This window comes from Lepisma saccharinum, chromosome 14 (assembly GCF_977018435.1).
Source record: "Lepisma saccharinum chromosome 14, izLepSacc3.1, whole genome shotgun sequence".
Taxonomy (NCBI): Eukaryota; Metazoa; Arthropoda; class Insecta; order Zygentoma; family Lepismatidae; genus Lepisma; species Lepisma saccharinum.
In genome coordinates this window covers 61,419,294-61,436,424 of record NC_139242.1, presented here as the reverse complement: position 1 = coordinate 61,436,424, position 17,131 = coordinate 61,419,294, and the positions used below count along the sequence as shown (strand labels likewise).

General features: G+C 36.0%; 1 protein-coding gene across 13 annotated transcripts in view; it reads right to left on the bottom strand.

Annotated features, from left to right (window-relative positions):
- The window catches only part of DIP2 (disco-interacting protein 2), a 513,412-nt gene that overhangs the window by 40,973 nt on the left and 455,308 nt on the right, over positions 1-17,131 (bottom strand). For all 13 annotated transcript variants that reach the window (XM_083135760.1, XM_083135758.1, XM_083135762.1 and 10 more), the window contains 8 exons: positions 15,740-15,863; positions 14,045-14,247; positions 11,533-11,760; positions 10,207-10,468; positions 6,643-6,877; positions 5,190-5,329; positions 4,415-4,632; positions 2,419-2,631 (listed from right to left, as the gene is read on the bottom strand). In XM_083135760.1, coding sequence (XP_082991886.1) covers positions 2,419-2,631; positions 4,415-4,632; positions 5,190-5,329; positions 6,643-6,877; positions 10,207-10,468; positions 11,533-11,760; positions 14,045-14,247; positions 15,740-15,863 — 1,623 coding nt within the window. The remainder of the gene's footprint in view (positions 1-2,418; positions 2,632-4,414; positions 4,633-5,189; positions 5,330-6,642; positions 6,878-10,206; positions 10,469-11,532; positions 11,761-14,044; positions 14,248-15,739; positions 15,864-17,131) is intronic.

Below are 17,131 nucleotides of genomic sequence, written 5' to 3'. Positions count from 1 at the left end.
TGGCGCAATGCTTTGTGCATTCAGGAACTTTATCACCGACCGAACCTCGCATGCAGCGGGAGAAGGAATACGAGCTTCCATTTCGAACCACTGCTGCCTCGCTACTGGCATGCGGCGGGAGAAGGAATACGAGCTTCCACTTCGGACCACTGCTGCCTCACTACTGGCGCCGGGCGGGATCTGTCCGCCTGGCATATGATTGATACGTCTTAGCTCTGCTGCGCATGCGCGATTTACACGGCTCATTATGTTTACTTTCACGGGAAAAAAATAGGGAAACTTACTTTCTGGATGCACCTCGTGTACACACACACACACACACACACACACACACACACACACACACACACACACACACACACACACACACACACACACACACACAGAGAGAGAGAGAGAGAGAGGATCAGAAAAGGTGCCAGAAGGGTGGATAAATACAAATGATGAACGAGACAGTAAACACTTACCACATGAAGAGAAATAATTCTATATTTCGCGATCTGAGTCGCATTTTCAAGGTAGAAGAAGAAAGAAAGATATATATATATATACGTATATCTCGTTCAATTAATTAATATTAAATATATATTTAATTTAAGCTGCCAGTTTACATTTGTCATTTCTCATACTCAGACTAGAAATACATCTACAAACACAAGTCAAAAATGTCACGGGATATAGTCATCTACGAAAAATTGTTAATTGTATAAGAATTTCAAACTCAAATTTACCGAATCAACTTCAAGATATCTTTGCAATAATTTTCCATCTGTCTGATAGATTGCCCTGCAAAGGACACTAACAAAGCAAACGGACTGAGAGAATTTTTATTTTCCTTCCTCGATACGAATAAAAGTTAAAATGTGAAAAACTTGCCTCGATGCATTTAAAAATATGTATAAATTGAAGGGGATTTGGATTAATAAAAGTTACAGTTTTTCACGTCTACGGAGAAAAATTCAAGCAGAATTCATGCATAATTCCCAGAGCCAATAATTCACGCATAATTTCCAGGAATTCAAAGAATTTCCGGTGAGTAGCCACCCTGTATTAAGTTTATTCCTGTATAAAGGGTCCATTTTTGGTTCTCAAATATTTACAGCAAAAGCAATGAATTTTCCGTGAATTGCATAACTTGCAGGATAATTCAAACTTCAGAAAGTGTCACATCGGTAAATAAATACATTATTTCGTTTTTAAGAGTCTACTTGGCATTTTGCGGTTCATTTTCCGTGAATTTCATAACTTGCAGGATAATTCAAACTTCAGAAAGTGTCACATCGGTAAATAAATACATTATTTCGTTTTTAAGAGTCTACTTAACATTTTGCGGTTCATTTCACATGATTTTGTGACAAAGCAGGGTAGGAAAATGTATTTCACACCTTTCTGAAACATGAAAAATTAACATTACAATGTGTTATTTCATAATTCGTGTTTTTGTCAAAAACGAAATATGCATGCCTGTACTTATACATAGCAGATCCAAAGACTGAAATCAAGGCATCAGTTACGTGACTGACTTGCTAAACATTTTTTTTAGATAACATGTGCACTACACATAAATGCTTTTTCATGCCATGTGTTGTCAATATAATAAAAATCAAGAGAAAGTACCAACGTGTACCTTTGTTTTGTTGATAATATTCATTTTTTTATCAATCTCTGTCCTTCAGGAAAGGGAAATTAAATACAAGATGCAGTGAACCACATTGTAACCTTTCTACCATATCTTGAACTTAATCTCCCATCTCTGAAGGAGAATTGAGGTCATTCTCAAAATTTGTAATTACCAACAAAACAAAGGTATTGGTTGTAATTTGGTCTTCATTGTTTTTAACTGAAATAGAGTTCTGCTTTCAATTGAAACTTGAGCAATAGGGCATAATCCAGAATATCTCTATGCATGGGTGGATTAAGGGGAAGTGGAGGAACAATCCCTCACTGACTAAAATTAAGCGACTTCCCACCCCAAAACAGCTAATACTAACAACCACTAAAAAAATTGTGACTGAGGATAATAATGACAAGTGACATACAACAATTTTATATATACCTATGTAAGAAAAGAAGCTAATTTATTCCCCACAAGACAACACTGTTTTATTTTACATTGCATTTCCATCATATTTGATAAATTACAATAACAAAGATGAAACATGGTTACAAGAAACAACACGGACACTCGCAAAAGATGTGAACTTGGAACCTTTGGTGGATTTCAGGTTCCTGAATGAATCCATGAGAACAAGTGAAGATCTACTTAAATATACACACAGCTGTTCTTTAACCATCATTAGTCTAACTTCTCTAGTATTTTGGATTCACAGTCTGCAAATTCTACAGTGATATTGTGTTGCAAAGTATTCTCAAACATCTTAAATGCGTTTTTTTGTGTCTCAAAGCTAAACTACTCACCTCTTCTTCACTGCAGTCTGGCCTCTGTTCTGCTATGACACATATTCTTTCGTCCCTGAGAACCCTAATACTGAACACAGCTATACGACCTCGGTAAATGAACTTCATGGGTTCCACAGCCAGAACAGTGGCGATAATATCATCTGCATTGTGTTTCCGACCTGTAACTGTCATTAGGCCATCCCTTGAGCCACATACAAAGACTAGTCCTCCCTGAAATTAAAAATAAAATAAACATTGGTAAAGTTTGTCTAATATAGTCTACTGTACTCATACACACACAGAAGCTGAATATGATTGGACCTACAGTTTAAAATAGGTTCCAAAACTACTGAAATATAAATCACCTGGGAATTAAACGCATAATGCTTTGAGCCTATTGAGTGAACATTAATACCAGAATGTATTATGATAATGAGAAATTCCCAATTTAGAGATTATCACAAATAATGTACTCTGGGGTAATTTCTGTACTCTAAAATAGTTGTAGCCTCCCTGATGGAGTAGTGGTAATGTAGTGGTAATGCTGTTGTCTTGTAATCAAAGGGTTCCAGATCTGATCCCAGATGGAGGCACAATGTACAGTGGTTCGGATCCCATTTTCTAAACTGTAGGTCCATTTTCGACTAGTGTATTGGCAAAATTGCCAATATTTCTATAAATTACTTGTAATTTAGTTCAAAATTGTGATTTTTTTCTTCTTTCAATGTATGAGAGGGTATTATTGGTTCATGCACCCTAGTTCTTTTGTAAAGTGAATTTCAATGCATTCTATTGGTTATGAAAAATTTTAAATGCTAAATAAGATCAGTACAATATTGTTTACTGGCAGTGGTACATTTTACTGTGTATTACCATTTTACCGATGCCCCCTCAAGCCCACAGGTGCAACAAACCCAGATGCAAGACCTGCCCCATACTCATCACCTCCCCCCCCCCTCAGATCCCTACCACTGCTGGTGAATTCACCCTTCACCCAAAGGGCACCTGCCACTCCTCGAACCTCATCTACACCCTCATCTGTCAAATCTGTGGTTACTTCTACCTGGGTGAAACCTCTAACCCCTTGAACCTCCGCATCAATAACCACAGAGCTTCCACCCAAAACTCTGACTTCACTGTCGCCACCCACACCAACAGCCACAACACCACCTTCAACAACTGTTTCCATGGAGCCATAATACATCTATTATCCAGCACACTGACACCTCCACCCGCAGGCGATGGGAAAGGGCCTACATATCAGGCATGCATGCCACCATACCCCCTCGACTCAACCTAGCCACCCAATAAGCATTTCTCCATTCCCTCCTGAACTGCAACCCACCCACCGCCCACCCCGCAGCAAACACTGGTGAAAGGATCTGCTTGTCTGAACCCGTGCTCTATCACTTTTCTCTGGCAACATTGTACAGATGCCAGCATCAGTATTCTGTGCCTCTACACTTTTGTTTACTTTATGCTTTCTATCTAACATGACAACGAGGTACTAACCTCGAAATATAAGACTTTTCTTTTATTGTGGTAAGTGTTTACTGTCTCCTACACCATTTATATATACATATAATGGATAAAAGCAAGGAGGGCCAAAAGGGCTAAGTAAAAATCAAAGAAGGTAAAAGGAAACACTCACCGGAAATAGAAAAAAAATAGACAGTTCCATCTATTTCTCCTCACACCGATGATGCTATGAAATTAGCGAAAATTTTGAATTTTTCTACTGTCTGGTGAGTGTTTCCTTTTACCTTCTTTGATTTTTATATATACATATATGTATATTACCATTTTACCATTATTTCATAGCGATATATCAATTTATTGCCTTTGCAATAAGACTCAATAACAAACATTGGGTACATATTCACAACTTAGAACAATTTACAACATGCTTCCTTAAACAACTAAGCTGAATATTTCATAACTTTATCCGATAAGCATACTACGTGAACAACTCGCTGTATCTTTGCATAGCCTTGCATGAAAGAAATAAACTCACCGGTCCAAGGAAACCCAGCAAACCACTTCTCGTGAACTCGGACTCCCCGAGAGGCTTGCTGTCACTCTGCAGAGGCTGAACTCTAAATGTGTTGTTCGTGAGGCCCTGCAGACCCCAGTACTGGTTCCCAGTAGCTGTGGAACTAATGCAGATCTCTCCCACTTCATCTGTTTTACAGAGGTAGGATTGCCCCTCGATTTTCACAACAACTATCACAGCTAGAAAAAGAATGAAAGCTACATGAACATCTTTTTCAAGGTATGAAAGCATTCCTTTTAACTTACAGTATAATTACAATGTGTCATCGTTAAGAAATACAAGTGCATCATCGTCTTATGAATGTAAAACTGATGTCAATGTAACATCTGCTTCTTGCAAGAGGAACCGATACCAATACCAAAGTACTTCAAAGATTCAAAAGGAAGTTTATCCTGCCATTTTATAAAAGTACCTTTCTTTTGAGCCGAACGTCCATGAATCTTTCTGTACATGGCATGATCATAATGTACGTAACTTCAAAGTTGAGTCTTGAAATCCATAACAACAATTACTACAGTGAAATTCATGCAATTCAGTACAAACACGATGGACTGTACTATCGCTTGTCATTAACATGTTACAATATTTGAAAGCACCAAATCCAAACGAAGGAAAAATACTACTTTGTTACTTTCGCTACATTGCAGTGAATGGTCCATGTGCCACTTCCTGAAATGAATACTGGTGCTGTAATGCTGCAAAAAATGAAAAAATTGAACAGTGTTTCTGAACTTACATCCAGGCATGACTTGACCACAGTCTTGAAGGGTTAGAGATGTTAGCGAGTTCTCTTGATCCACTCGAACAACACCGTAGCTGAGACCAGACATTGAGAGAACTCCTCGTCCTGTAGCATTTACTCCCGCACGGCCTGGCCTAGAATGAAAAAAAGTGATCAAAAATTCATTACAGTCATAAAAATTCAATGTCAAAAACAGCATTAGAATGAATTAATCTGAAACTGTAGAACTTAATTTTCAAACAATTGGTTTATTTTGTATTTTTCAAGATATTAAATTTTTGCCTTTGAAAAACACACTCCACATGGAGACATTTACTTTACAAAGTTATGAACTTTGTGCTTGTATTCATAAAAATTGTACCTAAATGGTACAATTTTGTAGAAATTACAAAGCATTTATTGATATGTTGGATCTGTAAAATTATCAGTAATTTCTGAATCAGCCAATACAAATAAAGAGTCCTGATCAATCTGCCCAACACTATTTTTTCTTATTTTAAGCCTTTATCTGAATCTCCAGGGTAATTGCAAAGATGAAAATGAATGATGGTTCATAGATGAATTTGAAGACACACTCACAAAGGAGCTCGAAATCATAGCTGGCAAAAGAGTGGGCCAACCAATCAAAATGATAATCTCGGTATCTCAAAGTAGATAATGCCCCAGTCCGAGCAACATGCAAATGACAAATGCAGCTTCGGTTTGAAAAGTTGCATTGATTACTACTGTCAGATTAAAAATTATAGATACTAGAGTTTAGACAATTAAAAATTAACCAGTACACCTAAATTTACATCAAAATTTAGCTTATTCAATTCTGTGTCAATCTGTGCAAACCAATTATTTTTTTTCGAGTTTGCCTTATATTTTTTATTGTTGCGAGAACAAAAAAGTGCCTTTTTTTAGTTTCACAAATGATCACTCTCTTTGAAATTCTATAAATAAAAAACAAGTTGTCCGATCGTTATGAAATTTTTGTATGGTGCAGGCAGAAAGGTTTTAAACTCAATTCTTAATTTTCAGATTTTTATAATTTGTCAAAAAACAGTTCTGTTCAATTTTGCGAAACAACTTCTTCTTAGTATTGGGTGATCCTACAGATACAATATTGGTATGGTTTTGAAACTTTGGTGTGAACCATATTCATCAATGTTAACATACTAATATTCCATTGCAACCCACCAGATTTTTGCTTAGAAATATTCATAGATTCACACATGAGAAAATAAGAATATTAAAAATGCATAATTTCTAGGATATTGAACGATGTACTGCTTACCATTTTAGAGACTCTGCAAGATTCTGAACCTCCCGAAAAGTATCATCAATTTAATTTAAACGGATACTTTTCACTAGCAATACATATTGATATATCAGTACATTTTTAAGACTTTTAGCTTGAGACATCTGAAAAACGTGTAATCAAGGGCCCACTGAATATTCTTACCTTCTAACTGAAACAGTGAGAGCCTCGCTGGAGCTTGCACATGGACAAATGGCATCAGGACGAAGTCCCTTTGACTGGAAAACACTCAAAAACTGATCACAAGAAGAGAGGGACCAAGGGTTCGCTCCATCGGCCACCAGCAGCAGCCGAAGTGAAGACAGGTTGACCTCTTTATGGTCCTTGGTGGCCAACAAACCCCAGTGGAGATCTCTGGATTTCACAACTGCTACACTTGCTGCAACACAAACACAATGTAAGTACCCTCATGCATCTTGTCGACAGGATTAAGTAACTTGCATCTTGAACAGGGTGAGAAAATGAGAATGGCCAATTTGTTACTATTATTGCTATTGCTGACATAAGTATGATCATGTATTGTCAAGTATGATCATGTATTGTCAATCAAGTTGAAAACTAAGACTTGGCCAAAATTTTAAGAGAGGAAGTATCAAGTGAGCTATCAACAGAATTCCTCACTGGCTGCATTATTATAAGAATAGTTATTACATACTACCACAGGCCAGCCACTCTATATACATACTCTAGAAATTCATCAAAATTATTATTATTTGGCGGAATTATTATTAAATTCATCAAAATTATTATTATTTGGTCGGTAAGTTTTATAGGGGGGGGGGGGGGAGCGCTTCAATTTTTTTCAGATGCAGGACACATGTTACACAGTGTTTCAGATTCCACTTTAAACTGTAGGTCCAGTTCCAATTAGCCTATGTTATGATGAAGTTTGAAGTATTTTGTACAGTTCACTTGTACCACTCAATTTTAATATTTACAAACAAAATTACTGTGGAATTCACGTTTAATTCCTCTAACTTTAGTCAGTAGTTGCCCTCTACCACACGACCGGTCAGCCTGTCGTATTTGCGGAAGAGCACTTTTGCATTCTTGCATGGACAGCAGAGTGATTACTTGTACTGTAGTGTCGTAAGAGGGCTGGAATGGAAGGAATAAGGGAAGAGGCTTTGGTGGTTGCACTCTTGCAGTGGGAAACCCCTCATCTGATTTGTGAGTAACAGTGCAATGTGGAATTGTAATCATGGCCTTCACAAGTTCAAGTGAGGTCATGTGCTTTACCAGTTGATTTAGGAGCAATATTGTAATCCGTTAGTGAGAGGCACATTATGTAAGCAGGAAAAGAAAAATATAGGGCTCACGGTCATCATGGCACCTGAAAATATTCACCTACAGCCTGAATTTTCAAATTCAGTTCTAAACTTTATTATTATATTTTTCTTAATATTTCGAGTTCACTTATGGAAATTTCCATTACCTTTCTTTTAAAAATATCAAGTACAGTATATGTTTTTTTAATGTTTGTGTGTTTTCTGTATCAAGTGTACCATTAAATTCAGTGGCGGCTCGTGGTGAACCAAAGTGGAGGGGCGACAGCTCATAAATTTGCTCTACTTGTAATGTGAGTTTAATTGATTAATTTCGTATATAACAGCCAACATGATAAGAAATTGATATATTCGTCTTTACCGAATATCATGCTTTGCACGTTTGCACATATTATGATAAATTAATAATTATTTAACAGTAATGCGAAGATTACGAAAGATGGAAGAAGAAATAGAGTTCTAACAGATTTAGTTGTTTGTTTTTTAACTTAACAGAGGGGAAAATTGATAAGCACAATGACGAATATTTACGTGCATTGAACGTGAAAATTTGTAGTAAAAATGTTACACAAAAAACGTTTCCTGTCCAACATGACTAATTGATATATGAAATAGGGCAACAAAGTAAATATCTCACTGGAAAGGTGATATCTGCGTTACCAGAAGCTCAAGCTCTACAGTAAAAACTTCAAACTTACCAGAAATCTTCTTCAGACATGCTTGTTCACCAGAAATCATCTTCAGACATGCTTGTTCTAGATTCAAATTCGGTCTAGGCCGGCCTAGGTTTTTTATGTTTATTTTATTCATCTAGACTTCTGGGAGAAAAACTTCGCACCAACAAGTTCTCCACATAGCTCATCGCAACAAACGCACAACTACAGCACACTACCGAAAAAGCTTCACTTTTCCATGGAAAACGAAGAAACAACAAGCAAAGAGAATCGAGTATTCTCTTTGCAACAAGTGTCAATGCTATCGTCTTCCCATGCAGTCATTTTATTGCCTCGGGGTTGCCAGACAATTTTGCCAAATTTTCAAAAATTCGTAGTACACAGGTTCCTGTAGCGGCTCTTGGTGAGTTTAGATGACTAGTTTCTAATTTATTTAACAGCCGGCTTGAAAATAAATTGTGAAACTTTGTCGCACTATCAGGGTTTTTTCAAATCGTGCTAATCAAAACATGTAATTAAATCTAATTTTGTGAGTAACACGAAGCTCTAGCCGACTTCCGTGGCTATAAAAAGCCATGGATCCTGGGTTCGAATCCCGGCCTGGAAATGGGTGTTCTTTGTGAGTGCCCTTCCATCATTTAATTATCACTTATCCTCATCGTCGTGATTACCGAAAAGTAGCAGAAAGCGACGGTAAATAACAAATATCAAGCACCTGTCTGTACTTTTTCAGTTACCCATATTTTCTTTCCTCATTGGAAATTGCATTATTTATTGCTCTATGGAATTCAGAATGATTTCTTTCGACGGTTGGTAATTTTCTTTCTTACGTTAACTTCATTGCTTCTGGCAACTCTTCATTGTTTACCGTTCTCCGGAGAGAGGGCCAGTTTCGCCTAGGGGGTTGGTTTCGGACGACAAACCCTCCGTCCTCCCAGCCACAGATCCCGCGCGTGTTATTCCGCCAGTTCCCTCGCCTCTTACCCCTCGCGGCAGCACCTAAAAATGCTCTACGTCTCGTAAGGTGGGAGGACGCCGCCCTGCCAGATTTCTCTCGAAGTTCCGTATTCCCCCGTACGGTGGCCTGCAAACTTCGCAATTGTCGCGGAAGAATGAATACAGAACCGACTAACCAACGATCTATAAGCAACGGAATATTTGTAATTCAGACAATGTAAAATATAATACATAAATGTTAAAGTAATGTTTGTTCACTTGTGATTACACTTGGCAGTGCGGCGTCCGTATCGTCCTTATGAGCGGCCACGCCTGATTAAATTACTATAATAAACATGCCATTATAAATTGTTGCACTGTTGTTGCTTAAATTAATTAATAAATCAAATGTTTTATGATCACATTTCAAAACGAGTAGGTTTATCTTAATTAAATTCCTGGCTTTCTTAACCCACATTTGAAAGGAAGGAAAATAAATAAATAAAAAGTGGGGTCCTGGGGGTTAGCACTTAAGTTACTTTTAGTTTTGTCTACACCTGTACATATTGAAAATGCACTTCTAAATCGCACATTAATATTATGAAACAACAGCTCAAGGTCCACGCACAGTTAGCATGCCAAACTTCCAACTCAGTCTTGACCAAAAAACTTGATATCTACCACAAACCAAATATGCACTACTTGCATCACACTCAGGAAGAACTAACCATTAGGATATTTAGGATAACACTAAAATATATATCTAAATATTTGAACTAGCCAATTTCAATTTCCAGATTTTCTCATCTTACCTCTATACTTAGTAATCATTTGCATCCACGAAGCAGGGTTCACTTTCATTAACGCATATGGAATGAAAACAACATGCATGCCGTTTAACACACTCGTCAGCAAACTATGCCAAAGTCCCACCTCTCTCTTAAAGTCCAGAACACACACCATATTTTCACCTTCCGTATAATTACACGCCATTGTTAATGTTCGACAATGAGCTATCATTGCTGACCTGCTCACTGTCACTCCCATCACAGAACCATCTTTATCTGTCGTATACTGGAAAAGAAAGAAACACGTCATATGATTCCACACCAACATAAAAGCGACACATTTTTCCCCACAAATAATGAAATGATCGTGCACTGGTGTAAATATTGTGACTTGTACCAAAAGTTATACCACTAGGAGAGTTAATGGAGAATTATTGTGAGAGCTTCCCACAAAAGTTGTTGGAAATTGGAAATGAAAACTAGTAAATATGCTTTACAAATAATAAATGCTGACTATTATTCAACAAACAGAATAAACAATGGAAATTCAGGTAAATGAGCTGCTGCATATTGTAGTTATTGAAATGAGATTAATATAATAGATCTGTAGCCAGTATTGTTTTGAGTGAGAATTATGGCTTAGTTGGCCATAGACTAATTTCAAGAGATAGTTTATAGGAAGATGATTTGCCCTGAAATGCCTTTAGTGTTTTGTAGCACGAAAATCCAGGCTTATAAGCATAAAATTCAGTTTAGACTTTTTCTAAAAGTAATACACACATATTTTTAGCACCTACTTCAGTTATTAGTGCCTATTTCAAAGAAGAAATATTTTTGAGTGCCTAAAATTGGAAAATGAAAGAAATGGTTTAATATCTGATTGTGTTCAGATTTTCTTTCCCTTCTTTGGACAATGTCCATCAATATTAGTGCCTATTTTTTTCTCTTGACTAGTTACAATTACAGTCCTCTGTCTAGAAATGAATTTTATGATACTTTACACAAATGTAACTGGTATAAAAGATCCATTCTGATATTCTAAATGATGAAAAAAATCCTTTTACAACATTTAGAAAATTCTCCATGAAACATTTGCAGCTCTCTAGCTATCTAATAATTTAATGTTGCCACTAAATTTACTTATCTCTACTTTTACAGAATAGAAGACATTTTTGAAAAATTATTTCTGAGGAAGAAATATATCTTCTTTATTGAACTTATTTTCTACGAAGCATACAAACCCACTACAACAAAAACATATCAGAATATTAGAATTAAGACAAAATTTACAGCTATTGGAATTTTACTATTATTATGGGATTCTTTTAGTGGCACTTTAGTAATACGTACCTCTATGTATGCAGGGGTATCATCTGTTAATCTAGGTGGAGGTAGCCAGTCTTTAGGAGCTTTCGCTAAGTGCTCTGTAACAAACCACTGAAGCTTCGGCCATCCTTTGAAAGCCACAACTTCACCTGTAGCTGTCTTCGGTAGGCCCTTCAGGCAGGCTTCTGATGTTAGAGCAACCTGGATTCCGCAGCTGCCAAGGAGAAAGCCTATCTGTTGTGAGCCTGCATCCTGCGAACGAAACAATGTAAAATTAATGTAAGAAAAAAATTATTTTGCTCTTTAATGCACATTCAATTTTGCCACATGTCTCGCCTGTTAAATCCCTCATTGTATATAGATTAGCGTCGAGCTAATATAACTGAACTGATATCCAGTTTAATGTTGATAATGTCAATACTGATTCAGTGGAATGTCGATTTTACGAAGCTGAACAAACTTATGTGTGATAATGTAAAATTGAGGAAAATTTTATAACATTTTGCAGTGTTGGGACCATCACAGTATATCGTGGGAAAATGTACAATCTGGGAATGTAAAATCAGTGTTTCACCGTATTTGAACACTAGAACATGTAAAATTGTTCAGAATACTTGTTTTAGATGATACACCATACAACACCAACAAACTTTCATATTATGTAATGTAATAACATTTTGCTCATTGACGTCTCAATTATAGGCCACAAGATCTTGAAAAATGTCAATTTTTATCCTGTATGTACAGATTCATGGTTGCCACTGACAGTTGTTCTTTCTGTCAGAAAAATTACAACTTTTATATTTATTTATTTACGCTACAGACAAACATAGTAACCAATTAATACAAGGCAGTGTGAATATCACTGTGTAAAACTTACATAGTCCTCTCTCGTGCAAAAATATAAAACAGGAAATGCAACACATGCACACTGGTGATACATGTACAATTTAGAGACATGGGGCAAAATCCCGCAACTTCACCATCTCTGCTGGCTTCACAATATTTCCACAGTACTTAACCCTTTTAGGGTGTTTCCAAACAGAAAAAAATAAATGACAATGGCAACTATGATCTATGCTTAAAGGCTGCATACAAACAGGATAAAAACTGCTATTTTTCAGGGACTCATAGCATTGAAATGAGGCTTTAATGAGAAAAATGTTATGGAAAGTTGTTCATCTTGATGTTGGTGTTGTAAAGCGAACCTCTTCTAAATCTATCCAAAAATAATTGTATAGTGCATCCTCACTAGTCAAGTGTGCCGAGTGGTTCACTCTTGTTCTTTCCACTGAAGATTCCATGTTTGTGTTCCAGCCTGGATATGTGTGTGTTCCCTTGTATTCACATATTTTCTTATTTCCCATTGACTTTCTGCCACTTCTGGCTAATTGCAACAAGGATGAATGATGATTAGATGAAGCTGATGAGGACCTTCAGTGGCAAGATTAAAAGTTGACCACTCACTGTGTGGGTGTTCGTTTGTGAGTGTTCCTTCATCAACTTTATCATTCATCCTCAGTGTCTTCTGAAAGACAATATAATGGGTGACCCAAAAGTAACGCAGGTTTTTAATTGTGCACCATTTTTTCCCCACAGGGTTGGCAGCGTTCTGAGAGGTCACATGTTGTAGGAAAAAACATTGCAGTTAGTCAATATGGAGCACTACATGACGAAGGAGCGAGTGACGATCGTTAAAATTCGTTACAAGTATGGAAACTGCGGGCAAATTACCTGACATTCTCGATAGGAGGAGTGACCCAAATGAAACAACTGTGCGACCTCACCCTGTGCAATTTTTCTCCTCTGGGGATTCATTAAGTTCAAAGTTTATGCTGCGAAGATAACGATGATTCCTGAATTCAAAGCAGAAATTCAATGAGCTATCAACAACATTGAGCCACAGTTATGCGAGAAAGTGATTCAGAATTTTATCAAAAGAATTCGAGTATCAAATGTATCGTGGAGGACATTTTGTCAGATATTCTCTTCCACATTTAATGGCAATGTTCACCCTTTCATATAATGTAATAACTTTGCCAACTAATAAATATATGAAATGTTTTTTCCTTAAATTAAATCCTGCGTTACTTTTGGGACACCCTTTACAATAAGAAAAATAAGAAAAAAAATACCGAAGTACAGTACAATATAGTCAAAACGATAAAAATAGCTATCACCTAACCACAAAATTACTTCTATGAAAATTATCCAATTGGCATAATCTCAAGGCAATTTGAACTGACAAAGGTGTGGGTGGAAGTGAGAAGATGCTATTTTGATTTAATATTACCAATACCCTAGGCACACCAATACAACAACATGCCAGAAAAAATACTATGAACTGTTATGACTAGAATATAACATTACAATTTCATACAAGATATGTTCGAAAATGCACTGCTTATAAACTTAAACATCACATCCAAAAACAAATTACAAATAGTGTCATTTCACACAACTTAATGACTCAATGAAGTTACAACAAAATAAGTAAAAATATGAAACACAATAATATGAATGAAATGCCACATACCCTCCTTGTTAATGGCACTTCAATAGGTACAGGTACGATGCCTGCTTGGAGACAACCGTAGAACGCACACATGAAGTTAATGGGGTCATTGTTTGGATATACAAGGGCAATTCGGTCACCAGATTTCAAACAACTATCACCTTTGTTGAAAGACTTGTTTAGCAATGTGTAGGCTATTTTCTGCGAGCGACTAAGAAGCTTTCCTGTAAAGAACAAAGCAAAAGTTTTATGGACTTTAGTACTGGAATTAACCACAGTGTCATAATGGTTTTCTCAAGCAAATCATAGTTCATATTTCAGACAACAAACAACATATTTGCAGTTTAACTCCCTTCCCCTCCCCAGTTTCTGGTACATCAGCATTAACCACCTCAATCTTCAATGACATATCAATCTTTCAGCATTAACCACCTCAATCTTCAATGACATGTCAATCTTTAAGAATTAACCACCTCAATCTTCATTGACATGTCAATCTTGTTACATAATTGAGACCTGAAACATAAATTATCCTTCCTTCCTCCTCTTACACACACACACTGTAGCAAATTCAAAAGTAGAAAAATGATAACATGGAGTGGCAAAGAAGGAAATTTATTGATTCTGATGTACTTGATATTTTTTTGAACCAATTTAAATATGAATTTTAAACATAGTGTCATTCTTTTAGCCCTCCAAGTAAAATTTGAGAAATTTGAAAGTATTGTAAAAGAAAAAGTGTTTCAAACTCATAACTCTTTCATTTTCTTTTACAGAATAAATATAACATAATGTATCATATTAAATATGAGTGATTTTACGATTTCAAAGTTAGGAAAATGAGTACCAGAATCAATTTAAATATCAGATTTTTGCTACATCCGATATAATCATTTTGGCTGATATTCACACATTGGAAATGACTTTGTCCCATTTGTTAAAACTCACTCACTACCTTTACACAATCAACATTCTTTTAGCAAGCAAATCTAGTTTTACACTTCATGGTATCTCAATTGATGTCACCACCAATAATCAGTGTTTGCAGAATCCTCTCTACCAAAGTTGTTTTTACAAATATTGCTACAAATATTTATACAAATGTTGCTCTTAAAGTGGTTTTTATTCTTGTGTCAATGTTTGTCTGCTTCCCCAGAACTTTTTCAAGTTTACACTACAAAGAGACACGCACACACTCACTCTTACATAGCTAGTCACTCTACACTAATGTAGCATAAGCTTTAAAAAGTTATGGGAAACCAGGACAAAATTGTGCCACAAGAATTAAAAACCACTTTAATAGTAACATTTACTAACAATTTTGTAACATGCAACAACGGTTATGGGAAATTTTAAGAAGATCATTGATATACAAACTTATTTTCTTGATAAAATAAGTTCACTTTCACAACATAAATGCACTGTTATAAATGTCACTACTTATAGGGCCTTTTGTTTGTCAAATTAAGCAAAGTTATTAAAGAGCTTTCTTCATGTTGATAAGTTATTTTAAATGAACATTTTTCTTTTTAGACAAGATGTGAAGTGAGTAATGTACAAACTGAATAAAACAAACATGTCTTTGAAATAATGATTATCAAATATCAATTTTCGGTAGTGGATCATGCATGACTCATTGCCATACCACACGTACAGAACACAAAACAACATTTTTCATTAAGGGAAGAGAAAAAAAAGGGTTGAATGAGAACATACCATATGTAAGTGTGATGCTGAGCTTTCCATTCGGGTCCAACACAGTTGCTACGGGTGCTTTGTATGTTGCAGAGCCATACCTCTGGATAGCAGTCTCAAGGTTTCTTGGCAAACCAGATGCTACCTACAGGTGGCACAGGAAGAAAATTCATAAGAGTGAGTTGAGTTGGATACATTAGAAATAGGGTAAACAGTGTCTCAATTCTGACCACAAAACCATTACTTGCACGTTTTGTATATATACACTTGTAGAAGTGCATTCAATGCAGTTTCTAAATCTTGGTGAAAAAATTCCTTGCATTCAATATTTGTATCATACCCAGTACTTGAAGGGGAGCGGGATAAAGGGGGTGGTATTCCTCCCCTTTGGAAAATGTATGCAAGATATCCACCTAGCAGTTCCTTTCCCTCCATGGTAAACATAGAACCATCCCTCCCTCCCTCACCTAAGAATTTTCACTTCCAGCACTGATCATACCCGTTTATCACCTATAACCTACGTATCTCAGTGAATTTTCTGAAAAAAATGATGAACATGTCCGATTCAAACCCAGAATATTTCATAGTCTAGGCATACTCACAGTGTGAATTAACTATGGAGCCCTTAAAATTAGTTAGGTTTGAATTAGGGCTGAGCCGATAACACTTTGAACCGATACTGATGTCGATACTCTTACCGATACTTGAAAACTGCAAAAATTGAAATTTGTTCACAAAATATTAACCAATATTTGTGTGCAAATATTCTTCTTCAATTATATGCACCAATTTACCAATAAATTTGCTTTAGAATATTCAAGAATTACATCAGAATATTACAATAGATGTTATGTAATCACAAAATACAATTTGTTATGCAAAATTGGTGCAAAATAAAAATAAAGTTTGAATTTTTCATAATTTCCAAGATAATTAGAATCTGCGAAAGTGTCACACAGCATTTTTGCGGACCCCGTGAAAGATCAATATGCCGTAAAAGTATCGGCTGGTATCGATAGATGAATTCCAACTGATACTTTCAGATAGATACCACTGGTATCGGCAGATACCGATACATCGGCATCAGTATCAGCTCAGCCCTAGTTTGAATGTATAGTTTTCACATGACTTGAAACGACAATTTTAATAGAAGAAAATAGTGGAGTTAAAAAAATTAATAAAGATTAAGTTTACAAAAAAATAATATCTACTAAGTCACATGATTTCACAACATGAACTACAGACTCAATAAGTCTGAAATAACAAGAACAATCTAACCTACATTAAACTCTAATACAAAGAAAACATGCAAAAATAATATATTAAGTAGCAATGTTTTGATTTCACCCAAGTCAAGCTAACTGATTTTACAAAACTTAAAACAATCTTTTTTTGTTTTATTGAAAGAGAATT